At 47.2% G+C, this 17,676-nt stretch overlaps 1 protein-coding gene across 4 annotated transcripts in view; it reads right to left on the bottom strand.

Annotated features, from left to right (window-relative positions):
- LOC115121677 (disintegrin and metalloproteinase domain-containing protein 22-like) overlaps nt 1-17,676 on the bottom strand; it is a 179,485-nt gene that overhangs the window by 37,626 nt on the left and 124,183 nt on the right. For all 4 annotated transcript variants that reach the window (XM_065027742.1, XM_065027744.1, XM_065027745.1 and 1 more), the window contains one exon: nt 16,086-16,149. In XM_065027742.1, the coding sequence (XP_064883814.1) occupies nt 16,086-16,149 (64 nt within the window). The remainder of the gene's footprint in view (nt 1-16,085; nt 16,150-17,676) is intronic.

Here is a 17,676-nt window from a genome sequence, read left to right as displayed (position 1 = left end):
GTAGTCGTTTCGCTCAGTTACCTTAGCTTTCTTGGGAACAGGAACAATGGTGGCCCTCTTGAAGCATGTGGGAACAGCAGACTGGTATAGGGATTGATTGAATATGTCCGTAAACAGTCCAGTTTCTGGCTTTGTAGGAGGATACTTGGGCCTTTTCTGTCCCTCCCGGATGAATGTTGTTGTTTTGACGGGATTGCTTGTTTTTGGAGGTAATGAATTGGTTGCACTCCTCTTGGTCTCAAGTGCTGCAGCCAGGCTCTCCTCCTGTCTGCGCACCTCCTCGACCACCAGCTTCCTGCGTTCAGATGTTGTTGCCTTATGGAACGTTGGTTTGCTTGCTGCCAGGCCAAAGCCTCCTCTTCCATGCTGGATATTCCCCACAATGTCTTGGTGTCTCAGGGCTGATGTTGCTTGCTGCACAGCCTTGGATGATGTCCATTTCCGTCCAGTTTGCAGGGGAGGTGCAGCCTTGCTAATGGTCTGGTCTTTGGAGTCCTTCAATGTCATCTGAAATCTTACTTTAGAGCACTTGTACTCCTCCGTTAGACTTGTAAGAGGTAGTTCAAGGACCCCTTTGCCATAGAGGCCAATGTTACTCAGGCATTGTGGGACACCCAGCCATTTCTTCACGTATGAGGTAATGGTTCGCTCCATCTTCTCCACTGTTGTTATTGGGACCTCATAGACGGTGAGTGGCCACATTACCCGGGGGAGAAGTCCAAACTGTAGGCACCAAAGCTTGAGCCTCCCAGGCAGTAGGGTCTTGTTGATGTTCTCAAGACCGTCGGCGATGTCCTGCCTTACTTGCTGCATTTGATCTTTATCCCGGAGGCTTTCGTTGTACCATCTACCCAGGCTCTTGATGGGTTGCTCAGACACCGTTGGTATCGGGTCATCTCCAATGCAGAACCTCACATCTTTAAGCTGTCCCTTGACTATGGAGATGCTTCGAGATTTGCTTGGCTTGATTTTCATCCGGGCCCACTTGATGTTATCCTGCAGTTTTGCAAGTAGCCGCCTGGTGCATGCTGCAGTGGTGGTCAGTGTAGTCATGTCATCCATGTATGCTCGGATAGGTGGGAGACGGAGCCCTTCCTTAGTTCTCTCACCGACCACCCATCTCGATGCCCTGATGATGACTTCCATGGCCATAGTGAAGGCCAGAGGAGAAATTGTACAGCCTGCCATTATGCCTACTTCCAAGCGCTGCCATGTTGTTGTGAAGTCAGGTGTTGTGAAACACAATTGCAGGTCTTGGAAAGGCCTTTACCAGTGTAGTGATGGGTTCTGGTACGTGGAAAATGTTGAAGGATTCCCAGAGGAGTTCATGGGGAACTGAGCCAAAGGCATTGGCCAGGTCGAGGAAGATGACATAGAGGTCTCTCTTGTCCTTCTTAGCTGTTTGGATCTGGTGCCAAATCATACTAGTATGTTCCAGGCAACCAGAGAAACCAGGAATGCCTGCTTTCTGTACAGATGTATCAATGTACTTGTTCCTTTCCAGATAAGTGGACAGCCTCTGTGCTATTATACTGAAAAAGATCTTCCCTTCGACGTTGAGAAGGGAGATTGGTCGGAATTGACTGATGTCTGTCGCATCCTTCTCTTTCGGGATTAGCACACCACCAGCCCTTCGCCATGGCTTTGGTATTATTTCCTTCTGCCACACTATCCTCATGAGCCTCCAAAGAAAGCGTAGAACATCCGGGGCGTTCTTGTAGAGCTTGTATGGTACTCCATTAGGCCCAGGAGCCGAGGCCGCTCTTGCTCTTCGGACAACGTTCTCTACTTCTCTCCATTTTGGAGGGTCAGTGTCCAGATTGAATTCTGGTGGTTGAATAGGTGGGATGTCATGTGGGATGACTATCTGCTCATGCCTTTTCATGTCCTGGTGGACCTTTTCCAGATGTTCTTCCAGTTCAGGCTTTGGAGTTTTTAGGATTCCGCACTTTTCCTTTGCGAAGAGATCTTTGACAAACTTAAAGGGGTTTTTATAGAACCGTGTTCTTGAGTGTACCTTCTTCCTACGAAGTTTCCTTAAGTTTTCCGCTCTTCGCAAGGTTGCCAGCCGACATTTAATGTCTGCTTGGAGTAGCATGAGACCTTCTCTCTCTGCATCAGAGGCCTTCTTCCACTGCTTCCTCAGCTGCCTTCTCTTTCTGACAAGTATCTCGATCTCCTGCTGCCTTCTAGATTTGGCTGGCGGGGGTGGTGTCTTGCCACTTCTCCTTTCGTTTACTCCAAAGCGCTCTTCTCCGTAGTGGTAGATAATGTCTCCCATCCTTTCAAGCTTTTTCTCTGCTGTTCCTACCTGTTGTTCCAAGATTTTTGTCAGGTCGTTGTTGATTGTTTCCCACTCTCTCTTTTCAACAGCTTTGGGCCACTTCACACTCGGTCTGTGCCCTTTGATCTTTTCCTCTTTTAGAGGTCTCTGTGGTTGGGTGAGTTCATCCACCGGCATTTCTGTGCTTGTGTTATCCTCCTCAGTTACAGGGGTGCTGATGCTCTTAAGTACTTAACATGATTAACAGGGCCAGAGAAAGGCCACACTAAAATTAGTCACCTGTTTGCAGTGAATCTGAGTGAATGTATTAGTTGGAGTCATTTAGCCGGCTGGCCTGGCGTGCTGTGATTTGAACTGGGTGAACCTGAGAGAGAGGGCTGGTTGAGGTGGAGCTGGGTTTATCTGCCAGGCAGATTGGATTACAAGCAGCAGGGTAATGGGTTGTTTCCGGTCCTCAGGGTTAGTGCTGTGTCAGCTGGTTATTGCTCCACTTTGGCACTTTATTGATCAGTCAGAGTAGTGATTAATGGGCTGTAAGTTCTGTTCACCAATAGTATCCTCGCATTGATCTGCACTGATAAGTAGGGCTGGATAGGTCCATGTAACTCGCCCAATGAGTTGCTAATTGAAAGACGGATGGAAATGAGACATTTTGTGGCCTTCAGGAAAAGAAAGTGCATTTTAAAGCATTTATTTAAAAAATCCTTTACGGGCTAATAGGCTATGATTCGTACATATTCCAGGGAGCAGTGTTGGTTGCTGGCCCATCCTATTTACACAGTCAGCGACACATAGTGACACATTACATGGAAATATAGGGCCTAGAAAAACCTGACAGCACTTTTTAATTTTCAGTTTTTCTCACCAGGTCAGTTTGTTATTATTGTTTGATTCAGAGATGGTGATGACAGCATGCTGCCTCGCCTCATCTCTGACTGACTGACTGAGAAACACACACACAGAGCCTTGTCTGACCCCAGGAAGTCCGCTGTCATATCTTGGAGTGACAGACGCGACAGACAGAGTGGACCGTGAGCGTTAGCAACCCGCTGAGAGGCTAGCTGTCACCAAAGGCTGAGGAGACCAAAGGAGTTTTGACACTAAGGTCCACTAAAAACTGTTCACTGGCTACACTGAACCAAGACAGACATATTGTTCTGGTAACCCTGACTACACTCTTCTGAACCAAGACAGACATATTGTTCTGGTAACCCTGGCTACACTCTGAACCAAGACAGACATATTGTTCTGATAACCCTGGCTACACTCTGAACTAAGACAGACATATTGTTCTGGTAACCCTGGCTACACTCTGAACCAAGACAGACATATTGTTCTGGTAACCCTGGCTACACTCTGAACCAAGACAGACATATTGTTCTGATAACCCTGGCTACACTCTGAACTAAGACAGCCATATTGTTCTGGTAACCCTGGCTACACTCTGAACCAAGACAGACATATTGTTCTGATAACCCTGGCTACACTCTGAACCAAGACAGACATATTGTTCTGGTAACCCTGGCTACACTCTGAACCAAGACAGACATATTGTTCTGGTAACCCTGGCTACACTCTTCTGAACCAAGACAGACATATTGTTCTGGTAACCCTGGCTACACTCTTCTGAACCAAGACAGACATATTGTTCTGGTAACCCTGGCTACACTCTGAACCAAGACAGACATATTGTTCTGGTAACCCTGGCTACACTCTGAACCAAGACAGACATATTGTTCTGGTAACCCTGGCTACACTCTTCTGAACCAAGACAGACATATTGTTCTGGTAACCCTGGCTACACTCTGAACCAAGACAGACATATTGTTCTGGTAACCCTGGCTACACTCTGAACCAAGACAGACATATTGTTCTGGTAACCCTGGCTACACTCTTCTGAACCAAGACAGACATATTGTTCTGGTAACCCTGGCTACACTCTGAACCAAGACAGACATATTGTTCTGGTAACCCTGGCTACACTCTGAACCAAGACAGACATATTGTTCTGGTAACCCTGGCTACACTCTTCTGAACCAAGACAGACATATTGTTCCGACAGAAACTTTCAACCGGTTTTCCCCATTAAGCAGCGTGTCGGAGTCAGAGGCCGAGTCTTCTCTGGTCTCTACTCCTCCCGTTACGGGGTCTGAGACGCCGAAGCTTCCCACCATTAACTCTGACAAATTGAAAACTCTAGTCATTGGCGACTCCATTGCCTGCAGTATTAGACTTAAAACGAATCATCCAGCGATCATACACTGTTTACCAGGGGGCAGGGCTACCGACGTTAAGGCTAATCTGAAGATTGTGCTGGCTAAAGCTAAAACTGGCGAGTGTAGAGAGTATAGAGATATTGTTATCCACGTCGGCACCAACGATGTTAGGATGAAACAGTCAGAGATCACCAAGCGCAACATAGCTTCTGCGTGCATATCAGCTAGAAAGATGTGTCGGCATCGAGTAATTGTCTCTGGCCCCCTCCCAGTTAGGGGGAGTGATGAGCTCTTCAGCAGAGTCTCACAACTCAATCGCTGGTTGAAAACTGTTTTCTGCCCCTCCCAAAAGATAGAATTTGTAGATAATTGGCCCTCTTTCTGGGACTCACCCACAAACAGGACCAAGCCTGACCTGCTGAGGAGTGACGGACTCCATCCTAGCTGGAGGGGTGCTCTCATCTTATCTACCAACATAGACAGGGCTCTAACTCCTCTAGCTCCACAATGAAATAGGGTGCAGGCCAGGCAGCAGGCTGTTAGCCAGCCTGCCAGCATAGTGGAGTCTGCCACTAGCACAGTCAGTGTAGTCAGCTCAGCTATCACCATTGAGACCATGTCTGTGCCTCGACCTAGGTTGGGCAAAACTAAACATGGCGGTGTTCGCCTTAGCAATCTCACTAGGATAAAGACCACCTCCATTCCTGTCATTACTGAAAGAGATCATGATAACTCACATCTCAAAATAGGGCTACTTAATGTTAGATCCCTTACTTCAAAGGCAATTATAGTCAATGAACTAATCACTGATCATAATCTTGATGTGATTGGCCTGACTGAAACATGGCTTAAGCCTGATGAATTTACTGTTTTAAATGAGGCCTCACCTCCTGGCTACACTAGTGACCATATCCCCCGTGCATCCCGCAAAGGCGGAGGTGTTGCTAACATTTACGATAGCAAATTTCAATTTACAAAAAAAAAAAATACGTTTTCGTCTTTTGAGCTTCTAGTCATGAAATCTATGCAGCCTACTCAATCACTTTTTATAGCTACTGTTTACAGGCCTCCTGGGCCATATACAGCATTCCTCATTGAGTTCCCTGAATTCCTATCCGACCTTGTAGTCAAAGCAGATAATATTCTAAACTTTGGTGACTTTAATATTCACATGGAAAAGTCCACAGACCCACTCCAAAAGGCTTTCGGAGCCATCATCGACTCAGTGGGTTTTGTCCAACATGTCTCTGGACCCACTCACTGTCACAGTCATACTCTGGACCTAGTTTTGTCCCATGGAATAAATGTTGTGGATCTTAATGTTTTTCCTCATAATCCTGGACTATCGGACCACCATTTTATTACGTTTGCAATTGCAACAAATAATCTGCTCAGACCCCAACCAAGGAACATCAAAAGTCGTGCTATAAATTCACAGACAACACAAATATTCCTTGATGCCCTTCCAGATTCCCTCTGTCTACCCAAGGACACCATAGGACAAAAATCAGTTAACCACCTAACTGAGGATCTCAATTTAACCTTGCGCAATACCCTAGATGCAGTTGCACCCCTAAAAACTAAAAACATTTCTCATAAGAAACTAGCTCCCTGGTACACAGAAAATACCCGAGCTCTGAAGCAAGCTTCCAGAAAATTAGAACGGAAATGGCGCCACACCAAACTGGAAGTCTTCCGACTAGCTTGGAAAGACGGTACCGTGCAGTACCGAAGAGCCCTTACTGCTGCTCGATCATCCTATTTTTCTAACTTAATTGAGGAAAATAAGAACAATCCGAAATTCCTTTTTGATACTGTCGCAAAGCTAACTAAAAAGCAGCATTCCCCAAGAGAGGATGACTTTCACTTTAGCAGTGATAAATTCATGAACTTCTTCGAGGAAAAGATTATGATCATTAGAAAGCAAATTACGGACTCCTCTTTAAACCTGCGTATTCCTCCAAACCTCAGTTGTCCTGAGTCTGCACAACTCTGCCAGGACCTAGGATCAAGAGAGACGCTCAAGTGTTTTAGTACTATATCTCTTGACACAATGATGAAAATAATCATGGCCTCTAAACCTTCAAGCTGCATACTGGACCCTATTCCAACTAAACTACTGAAAGAGCTGCTTCCTGTGCTTGGCCCTCCTATGTTGAACATAATAAACGGCTCTCTATCCACCGGATGTGTACCAAACTCACTAAAAGTGGCAGTAATAAAGCCTCTCTTGAAAAAGCCAAACCTTGACCCAGAAAATATAAAAAACTATCGGCCTATATCGAATCTTCCATTCCTCAAAGATTTTAGAGAAGGCTGTTGCGCAGCAACTCACTGCCTTCCTGAAGACAAACAATGTATACGAAATGCTTCAGTCTGGTTTTAGACCCCATCATAGCACTGAGACGGTACTTGTGAAGGTGGTAAATTACATTTTAATGGCATCGGACCGAGGCTCTGCATCTGTCCTCGTGCTCCTAGACCTTAGTGCTGCTTTTGATACCATCGATCACCACATTCTTTTGGAGAGATTGGAAACCCAAATTGGTCTACACGGACATGTTCTGGCCTGGTTTAGATCTTATCTGTCGGAAAGATATCAGTTTGTCTCTGTGAATGGTTTGTCCTCTGACAAATCAACTGTAAATGTCGGTGTTCCTCAAGGTTCCGTTTTAGGACCACTATTGTTTTCACTATATATTTTACCTCTTGGGGATGTTATTCGAAAACATAATGTTAACTTTCACTGCTATGCGGATGACACACAGCTGTACATTTCTATGAGACATGGTGAAGCCCCAAAATTGCCCTCGCTAGAAGCATGTGTTTCAGACATAAGGAAGTGGATGGCTGCAAACTTTCTACTATTAAACTCGGACAAAACAGAGATGCTTGTTCTAGGTCCCAAGAAACAAAGAGATCTTCTGTTGAATCTGACAATTAATCTTAATGGTTGTACAGTCGTCTCAAATAAAACTGTGAAGGACCTCGGCGTTACTCTGGACCCTGATCTCTCTTTTGAAGAACATATCAAGACCATTTCAAGGACAGCTTTTTTCCATCTACGTAACATTGCAAAAATCAGAAACTTTCTGTCCAAAAATGATGCAGAAAATTTAATCCATGCTTTTGTCACTTCTAGGTTAGACTACTGCAATGCTCTACTTTCCGGCTACCCGGATAAAGCACTAAATAAACTTCAGTTAGTGCTAAATACGGCTGCTAGAATCCTGACTAGAACCAAACAATTTGATCATATTACTCCAGTGCTAGCCTCTCTACACTGGCTTCCTGTCAAAGCAAGGGCTGATTTCAAGGTTTTACTGCTAACCTACAAAGCATTACATGGGCTTGCTCCTACCTATCTCTCTGATTTGGTCCTGCCGTACATACCTACACGTACGCTACGGTCACAAGACGCAGGCCTCCTAATTGTCCCTAGAATTTCTAAGCAAACAGCTGGAGGCAGGGCTTTCTCCTATAGAGCTCCATTTTTATGGAACTGTCTGCCTACCCATGTCAGAGACGCAAACTCGGTCTCAACCTTTAAGTCTTTACTAAAGACTCATCTCTTCAGTGGGTCATATGATTGAGTGTAGTCTGGCCCAGGAGTGGGAAGGTGAACGGAAAGGCTCTGGAGCAACGAACCGCCCTTGCTGTCTCTGCCTGGCCGGTTCCCCTCTTTCCACTGGGATTCTCTGCCTCTAACCATATTACAGGGGCTGAGTCACTGGCTTACTGGGGCTCTCTCATGCCGTCCCTGGAGGGGGTGCGTCTCCTGAGTGGGTTGATTCACTGTTGTGGTCATCCTGTCTGGGTTGGCGCCCCCTTGGGTTGTGCCGTGGCGGAGATCTTTGTGGGCTATACTCAGCCTTGTCTCAGGATGGTAAGTTGGTGGTTGAAGATATCCCTCTAGTGGTGTGGGGGCTGTGCTTTGGCAAAGTGGGTGGGGTTATATCCTTCCTGTTTGGCCCTGTCCGGGGGTGTCCTCGGATGGGGCCACAGTGTCTCCTGACCCCTCCTGTCTCAGCCTCCAGTATGCATGCTGCAGTAGTTTATGTGTCGGGGGGCTAGGGTCAGTTTGTTATATCTGGAGTACTTCTCCTGTCCTATTCGGTGTCCTGTATGAATCTAAGTGTGCGTTCTCTAATTCTCTCCTTCTCTCTTTCTCTCTTTCTTTCTCTCTCTCAGAGGACCTGAGCCCTAGGACCATGCCCCAGGACTACCTGACATGATGACTCCTTGCTGTCCCTAGTCCACCTGGCCATGCTGCTGCTCCAGTTTCAACTGACCTGAGCCCTAGGACCATGTCCCAGGACTACCTGACATGATGACTCCTTGCTGTCCCCAGTCCACCTGGCCATGCTGCTGCTCCAGTTTCAACTGTTCTGCCTTACTATTATTCGACCATGCTGGTCATTTATGAACATTTGAACATCTTGGCCATGTTCTGTTATAATCTCCACCCGGCACAGCCAGAAGAGGACTGGCCACCCCACATATGCTCTCTCTAATTCTCTCTTTCTTTCTCTCTCTCTGAGGACCTGAGCCCTAGGACCGTGCCCCAGGACTACCTGACATGATGACTCCTTGCTGTCCCCAGTCCACCTGACTGTGCTGCTGCTCCAGTTTCAACTGTTCTGCCTTATTATTATTCGACCATGCTGGTCATTTATGAACATTTGAAAATCTTGGCCATGTTCTGTTATAATCTCTACCCGGCACAGCCAGAAGAGGACTGGCCACCCCACATAGCCTGGTTCCTCTCTAGGTTTCTTCCTAGGTTTTGGCCTTTCTAGGGAGTTTTTCCTAGCCACCGTGCTTTTACACCTGCTTTGCTTGCTGTTTGGGGTTTTAGGCTATGTTTCTGTACAGCACTTTGAGATATCAGCTGATGTACGAAGGGCTATATAAATACATTTGATTTGATTTGATTCTGATAACCCTGGCTACACTCTTCTGAACCAAGACAGACATATTGTTCTGGTAACCCTGGCTACACTCTGAACCAAGACAGACATATTGTTCTGGTAACCCTGGCTACACTCTGAACCAAGACAGACATATTGTTCTGGTAACCCTGGCTACACTCTGAACCAAGACAGACATATTGTTCTGGTAACCCTGGCTACACTCTTCTGAACCAAGACAGACATATAGTTCTGGTAAGGACTGAAGCAGCATGAAGAGCAGAGACAAGACTATAGTTCACATTCTGGTAACAAAGACATTGACGAGTTGAGAGTAGGTTTCTTCCAACCTGAGGGAGTTAGTTCCTGCCACTGATAACATGGTGTTTCCTTTAGGGACTGGGCCTGAATAGAACACGGTGTAATAACAGTATGAACAAACTACACCAGTACTATTTAAATGGGCTTGAAACAGCAACCATGCTCTGAAGGTCTGCCATAAAGGTCCAGACCTCTTGGGAGCACTCACACGCAGGGAGGCCTAAACCAACTCAGCCTTTGTCCATAGAGAACAGCTTCCTCCACATCAGTGCAGGCAGAAACAACCAGGCAGTGAGCTAACTCTATCATCATATACAGTCTTTGATGAGTGAGCTCTCTCCATTGTGTTACAGTCTTTGATGTGTGTCACAAACCTCCCCAAGGACAGACACCATCTCTCATCATCCCACCACAGACAATCTTCACACCAACCAGTACTCTGTTTAATCTCACTCTTCCATGTTGCCAATGTGATTAGTGGAGGATCGCAAACCTAAATGCTGCAGTTCATGTCAATGTGATGGTCGATTTCTATACAGAACAGAACTGACAGATTAATCTGTATCATGTCTGTTCTTTATTATTCTGTTTCATGATACATGTGTATATATTAATATGCGGTTTCATTTCAGAATATGTGAGCTATGTAGAATAATGTTTTGTACACATGAATATGCTGGTTAATGTTTGGACTTTGTTAAGAAACAGTCATCTCAAATGAGATTCTCTTGTCCAATTGTCTTTGTTTCCTGATGAATCCTTTTTTGGTAAGGTAGGATAGCAGTTTGGGGGGACAACTGCCTACAAACACACACACACATACACACACATGCAGTCCACGGGGTGTGTGTCGTGAGTAGGATTAGGGTCTCACACAGATGGGCTCAGATGTCCTTGGACAAAAGAACAGGGCGTGGCCTAGGTTGCTGGGGGAGACCGTATCTCGGATGAATTAATATAGAGTGGGGGGGCAGCACCCTTTCATTCAGGCTTAGGAGTTCCAAGGATTCGTCCTGTGTTTGTGTGTGTGTTGCATTAGAGTGCATGAAGGGGCTTGGCTAAAGGCCACAAAGGATCCCCCTAGTCCTGAACCCCCCCCACCACCACTACCCTCCCCTCCAAGCCTGCACATTCATAGGCTATCAGCTTCACCCCCCCTCCCCCCCTCACCACCATGTCTCCATCAAGCCCCATCCCCCACACCTCCCCAATCAGCCCTATCCCCAGCACAGCCTGAGGGACTGGGTAGTCTGGGAAGTCCTGGGTACAGAGAGGGAATCCACTGAGCATCCCCATTGAGACGACTGGTTCTTTGTAAACTAGCCAATCCACCATCCAGGAAGGGCTGTTTTTGGAATGTTACATTCTGTGATGCTGATCACCACAACCTTTCTATGTGCTCTGTGCTCTATACATTCTGTTAATCATATTTTTATGCAAAGGAGAGGAATGCCCAAACATGAAGCTTTAATTCACATTCCCTATAATAACATCCATCTTTTATTGAGACAGGCAGTGCAGGTGGGGGCAGGGCAGGGGGTGGCACAACCGTGAGAGCCAGACATATGGTGTTCTGTACAAAGACAACTCAGCATAAACTCCCTCCTACACACACACACACACAAACAAACACACACACACGCAAACACGCACACACAGATTTTGCTAAAGCAGCAGCATCTTGCAGAGAACCAATCCCAGTCCCAACATCCTGCCCACATAGAGCCATGTTAGTCAGCTTCTTGGCTCCCTTCCTGCTGCCTGGCTCCCTGGTTCCTCTTGGCTCCCTTCCTGCTGCCTGGCTCCCTGGTTATGGTTCCTCTTGGCTCCCTTCCTGCTCCCTGGTTCTGGTTCATCTTGGCTCCCTGGTTCTGGTCCCTCTTGGCTCCCTTTCTGCTGCCTGGCTCCCTGGTTCTGGTTCGTCTTTGCTCCCTTCCTGCTGCCTGGCTCTCTGGTTCATCTTGGCTCCCTGGTTCTGGTCCCTCTTGGCTCCCTTTCTGCTGCCTGACTCCCTAGTTCTGGTCTCTCTTGGCTCCCTTCCTGCTGCCTGGCTCCCTGGTTCTGGTCCCTCTTGGCTCCCTTTCTGCTGCCTGACTCCCTAGTTCTGGTCCCTCTTGGCTCCCTTCCTGCTGCCTGGCTCCCTGGTTCTGGCTCCTCTTGGCTGCCTTCCTGCTGCCTGGCTCCCTGGTTTTGGCTCCTCTTGGCTGCCTTCCTACTGGCTAGCTCCCTGCTTCTGGTTACTCTTGGCTCCCTGGTTTTGGCTCCTCTTGGCTGCCTTCCTGCTGCCTGGCTCCTTGGTTCTGGTTCCTCTTGGCTGCCTTCCTATTGCCTAGCTCCCTGGTTCTGGTTACTCTTGGCTCCCTGGTTCTGGTTACTCTTGGCTGCCTTCCTACTGCCTGGATCCCTGGTTCTGGTTCCTCTTGGCTGCCTTCCTGCTGCCTGGCTCCCTGATTCTGGTTCCTCTTGGCTGCCTTCCTACTGCCTGGATCCCTGGTTCTGGTTCCTCTTGGCTGCCCTCCTACTGCCTGGCTCTCTGGTTCTGGTTCCTCTTGGCTGCCTTCCTACTGACTGGTTCTGGTTCCTCTTGGCTGCCTTCCTACTACCTGGATCCCTGGTTCTGGTTCCTCTCGGCTGCCTTCCTGCTGCCTGGCTTGGTGGTTCTGGTTCTGTCCAGGTCGAAGGAGGGCAGATGGATTAGCCATATGGCAGACAGGAGTTATGCCGCCACACACACACACACACACACACACACACACACACACACACACACACACACACACACACACACGCACACACACACACACACACACACACACACACACACTGAAGCAGGGTGAAGGAAAACGCTAAAAATAAACTTTAAAACCAATGGGGTGTACAAACAGAACACTGCAGAGAGGATGCAAGTACAGCCCCAAGAAGGCAGGCGTATCAGTGGCTTTAAGCCCAGAACCTAACAGCCGACACTGGGCTTGACAGTAGCACAGCATGGCCTTTTCCTGGAGCCAGGATGCTAACGGCTAACTAGCGAACAATTTATAGATGCCACACTGCGTGTGTGTGTCTAGCAGAGCGCTTCAGAGATTTTCTGAGTTAAGAGATCTTGGAGTGCAATTTTCCCACTCACTCCTTGCTTCAATAATTCCATCCCTCCAGGAAGACTACAGAGGAATGACAGAGGGAGAGAAGGAGGGGAGGAGGAAAGGGAGATAGGGAGGGAATGATGAAGGAGGCTGCTAAAACAGATGCCACAAAGCCACAGGGTCCCAGTGTTGTTCATTTCTGTTTCTCTCTCACCCCCTCATTCTCCCTCACTCCCACTGTCTCTGTCTATTCCTCTCTCCCTCACTCCCACTGTCTCTGTCCATTCCTCTCTCCCACTCCCACTGTCTCTGTCTATTCCTCTCTCCCACTCCCACTGTCTCTGTCCATTCCTCTCTCCCTCACTCCCACTGTCTCTGTCCAATCCTCTCTCCCACTCCCACTCCCACTGTCTCTGTCCAATTCTCTCTCCCACTCCCACTGTCTCTGTCCAATCCTCTCTTCCACTCCCACTCCCACTGTCTCTGTCCAATCCTCTCTCCCACTCCCACTGTCTCTGTCCAATCCTCTCTTCCACTCCCACTGTCTCTGTCCATTCCTCTCTCCCACTCCCACTGTCTCTGTCTATTCCTCTCTCCCACTCCCACTGTCTCTGTCCAATCCTCTCTTCCACTCCCACTCCCACTGTCTCTGTCTATTCCTCTCTCCCTCACTCCCACTGTCTCTGTCTATTCCTCTCCCTCACTCCCACTGTCTCTGTCCATTCCTCTCTCCCACTCCCACTGTCTCTGTCTATTCCTCTCTCCCTCACTCCCACTGTCTCTGTCTATTCCTCTCCCTCACTCCCACTGTCTCTGTCCAATCCTCTCTCCCACTCCCACTGTCTCTGTCCAATCCTCTCTCCCTCACTCCCACTGTCTCATGTCCATTCCTCTCTCCCTCACTCCCACTGTCTCTGTCCAATCCTCTCTCCCACTCCCACTGTCTCTGTCTATTCCTCTCTCCCTCACTCCCACTGTCTCTGTCTATTCCTCTCCCTCACTCCCACTGTCTCTGTCCAATCCTCTCTCCCACTCCCACTGTCTCTGTCCAATCCTCTCTCCCTCACTCACACTGTCTCTGTCCAATCCTCTCTCCCACTCCCACTGTCTCTGTCCAATCCTCTCTCCCACTCCCACTGTCTCTGTCCAATCCTCTCTCCCTCACTCCCACTGTCTCTGTCCAATCCTCTCTCCCACTCCCACTCCCACTGTCTCTGTCCAATCCTCTCTCCCACTCCCACTGTCTCTGTCCAATCCTCTCTTCCACTCCCACTGTCTCTGTCCATTCCTCTCTCCCACTCCCACTGTCTCTGTCTATTCCTCTCTCCCACTCCCACTGTCTCTGTCCAATCCTCTCTTCCACTCCCACTCCCACTGTCTCTGTCTATTCCTCTCTCCCTCACTCCCACTGTCTCTGTCTATTCCTCTCCCTCACTCCCACTGTCTCTGTCCATTCCTCTCTCCCACTCCCACTGTCTCTGTCTATTCCTCTCTCCCTCACTCCCACTGTCTCTGTCTATTCCTCTCCCTCACTCCCACTGTCTCTGTCCAATCCTCTCTCCCACTCCCACTGTCTCTGTCCAATCCTCTCTCCCTCACTCCCACTGTCTCATGTCCATTCCTCTCTCCCTCACTCCCACTGTCTCTGTCTGTCCAATCCTCTCTCCCACTCCCACTGTCTCTGTCTATTCCTCTCTCCCTCACTCCCACTGTCTCTGTCTATTCCTCTCCCTCACTCCCACTGTCTCTGTCCAATCCTCTCTCCCACTCCCACTGTCTCTGTCCAATCCTCTCTCCCTCACTCCCACTCCCACTGTCTCTGTCCAATCCTCTCTCCCACTCCCACTGTCTCTGTCCAATCCTCTCTCCCACTCCCACTGTCTCTGTCCAATCCTCTCTCCCTCACTCCCACTGTCTCTATCCATTCCTCTCTCCCTTTTTCTCTATTCTTCCCTCCTCCCTGACTCATTTCACGTCCTTCTTCTCATTTTACGCTCTCCCCTCTCTCTCTCTCTCTCCTCTCTCTCTCTCTCCCCTCTCCTCTCTCTCTCTCCCCTCTCTCCTCTCCTCTCTCTCTCTCCCCTCTCCTCTCTCCTCTCTCTCTCTCCCCTCTCCTCTCCACCATAAGGTGGTAAACCTGTCAGATGGATATGCATTTTAAGAAGGCGGCTCTATATGCCTGAAATACATACACACACAAACCCGCACGGGCACTTGTGCTCGCTCACGCACACACAAATACAGACACACACGCACACACACACACTCATACATACACACAGACACACACAAATACAGACACACACACACACATAGACATGCACGAACACACGCACACACATACAGACACGCACGCACGCACACACATTATTTATTTATATATTTCTGCCAAAATGCATTTTTAAATTGATAGTTGTTGGCTCAATGACTGGATGTCTATGGGAACAGCTAGCATGTCATTGCGCTAACGCTTGTAGTAATTCATCCCTCCTACCCTTGCCGCCACTTCTGAAAAGAATCCTAGGGGAAACACTGCACACAAACGAACATACCTTTCATCCCTTCCTGATGACCTCCACCCTAAACACATACGCAGAAGATAAAGTGTCTCTCACATCAACACATCAGAATCAGAGCTTGGTCTTTTCTCTCAGGGCGACAGATGTTGCTTTAAACCATCAGCTCTCCCTCATAAATACAAACATATACTGTATTATAAACTGGGTGGTTAGAGTCCTGAATGCTGATTGGCTGACAGCCGTGGTATATCAGACCGTATACCACGGGTATGACAAAACATGTATTTTTACTGATGTAATTACATTGATAACCAGTTTATAATAGCAATAAGGCACCTCGGGGGTTTGTGGTATATGGTCAATATACCACGGCTAAGGGCTGTATCCAGGCTGTACTCCGCGATGCGTCGTGCCTAAGAACATTCCTTAGCCGTGGTATATTGGCCATATACCACACCCACTTGTGCCTTATTGCTTAATTATATCACTCTCTATTCCTCATTAACTAACTGGCCGGTCAACTCTGCTCTGTCCTAGTGGATAATCTCTCTACTCTGAAGTCAATGTTAATTATGGGATGTGTAACGTAAGGGTAGTCTGCTTTGTGATCTGCATTCACGGTCCGGTCTGCAAGAGCTTCTAGTCCCATTCAGTCGAGACGACTACCATTACACAGTGTGTGTGAGTGCGTACATGCGTGCATGCGCATGTATGAATGGATGGCCAAGGCCAGGCTTAGCCGAGGTACTCACGCTGACGCGGTCCTTTCCTCCAGGCTCGATCATGTAGGTGTGATTCCCATCAAAGAACATCCCACTGACAGAGAGAGAGAAAAAGAGAGATCAATATGACCGCCAGCCATTGCAGACGTAAACAAGATGGATGCCAGCACTCTCTCTCCTCTCGACAGTAACTGATGAGGACTGTGTGTGCCTGTAACGGCACTAAGAGGAATAGGTGTCTATGGATGGTTTATACTGGTACATGTCTATGGATGGTTTATACTGGTACATGTCTATGGATGGTTTATACTGGTACCTGTCTATGGATGGTTTATACTGGTACCTGTCTATGGATGGTTTATACTGGTACCTGTCTATGGATGGTTTATACTGGTACATATCTATGGATGGTTTATACTGGTACATGTCTATGGGTGGTTTATACTTGTACATGTCTATGGATGGTTTATACTGGTACATGTCTATGGGTGGTTTATACTTGTACATGTCTATGGATGGTTTATATTGGTACATGTCTATGGATGGTCTATACTGGTACATGTCTATGGGTTGTTTACACTGGTACATGTTTATACCGGTACATGTATATGGATAGTTTATACCGGTACATGTTTATACTGGTACATGTATTTGGATGGTTTATACTGGTACACGTCTATGGATAGTTTATACTGGTACATGTTTATGGATAGTTTATAGTGATATATGTTTATACTGGTACATGTCTATGGATGGTTTATACTGGCACATGTTTATACTGGTACATGTCTATGGATGGTCTATACTGGTACATGTTTATACTGGTACATGTCTATGGATGGTTTATACTGGTACATGTCTATGGATGGTTTATACTGGTACATGTCTATGGATGGTTTATACTGGTACATGTCTATGGATGGTTTATACTGGTACATGTTTATACTGGTACATGTCTATGGATGGTTTATATTGGTACATGTTTATACTGGTACGTGTTCATACTGGTACATGTCTATGGATGGTTTATACCGCTACATGTTTATACTGGTACGTGTTCATACTGGTACATGTTTATGGATAGTTTATACTGGTACATGTTTATACTGGTACATGTCTATGGATGGTTGATACTGATACATGTTTATACTGGTACACTGCAGGTCTCCTCTCCATAACTAACACTACTAACCAACACTAGTAACCAATACTACTTACACTAGTAAATAACACTACTAACCAACACTAATAACTAACATTACTAACACTACTAGCCAACACTACTAGCCAACACTACTAACACTACTAGCCAACACTAGTAGCCAACACTACTAACACTACTAACCAACACTACTAACACTAGTAACCAACACTTCTAACCAACACTACTAACCAACACTACCACTAGTAACTAACACTACTAACCAACACTACTAACACTACTAACCAACACTACAAACACTAGTAACCAACACTTCTAACCAACACTACAAACACTAGTAACCAACACTTCTAACCAACACTACTAACCAACACTACAAACCAACACTACCACTAGTAACTAACACTACTAACCAACACTACTAACCAACACTAGTAACCAACACTTCTAACCAACACT

Source organism: Oncorhynchus nerka, linkage group LG14 (assembly GCF_034236695.1).
Source record: "Oncorhynchus nerka isolate Pitt River linkage group LG14, Oner_Uvic_2.0, whole genome shotgun sequence".
NCBI lineage: Eukaryota > Metazoa > Chordata > Actinopteri > Salmoniformes > Salmonidae > Oncorhynchus > Oncorhynchus nerka.
This window is presented reverse-complemented; position numbering and strand designations above follow the sequence as displayed.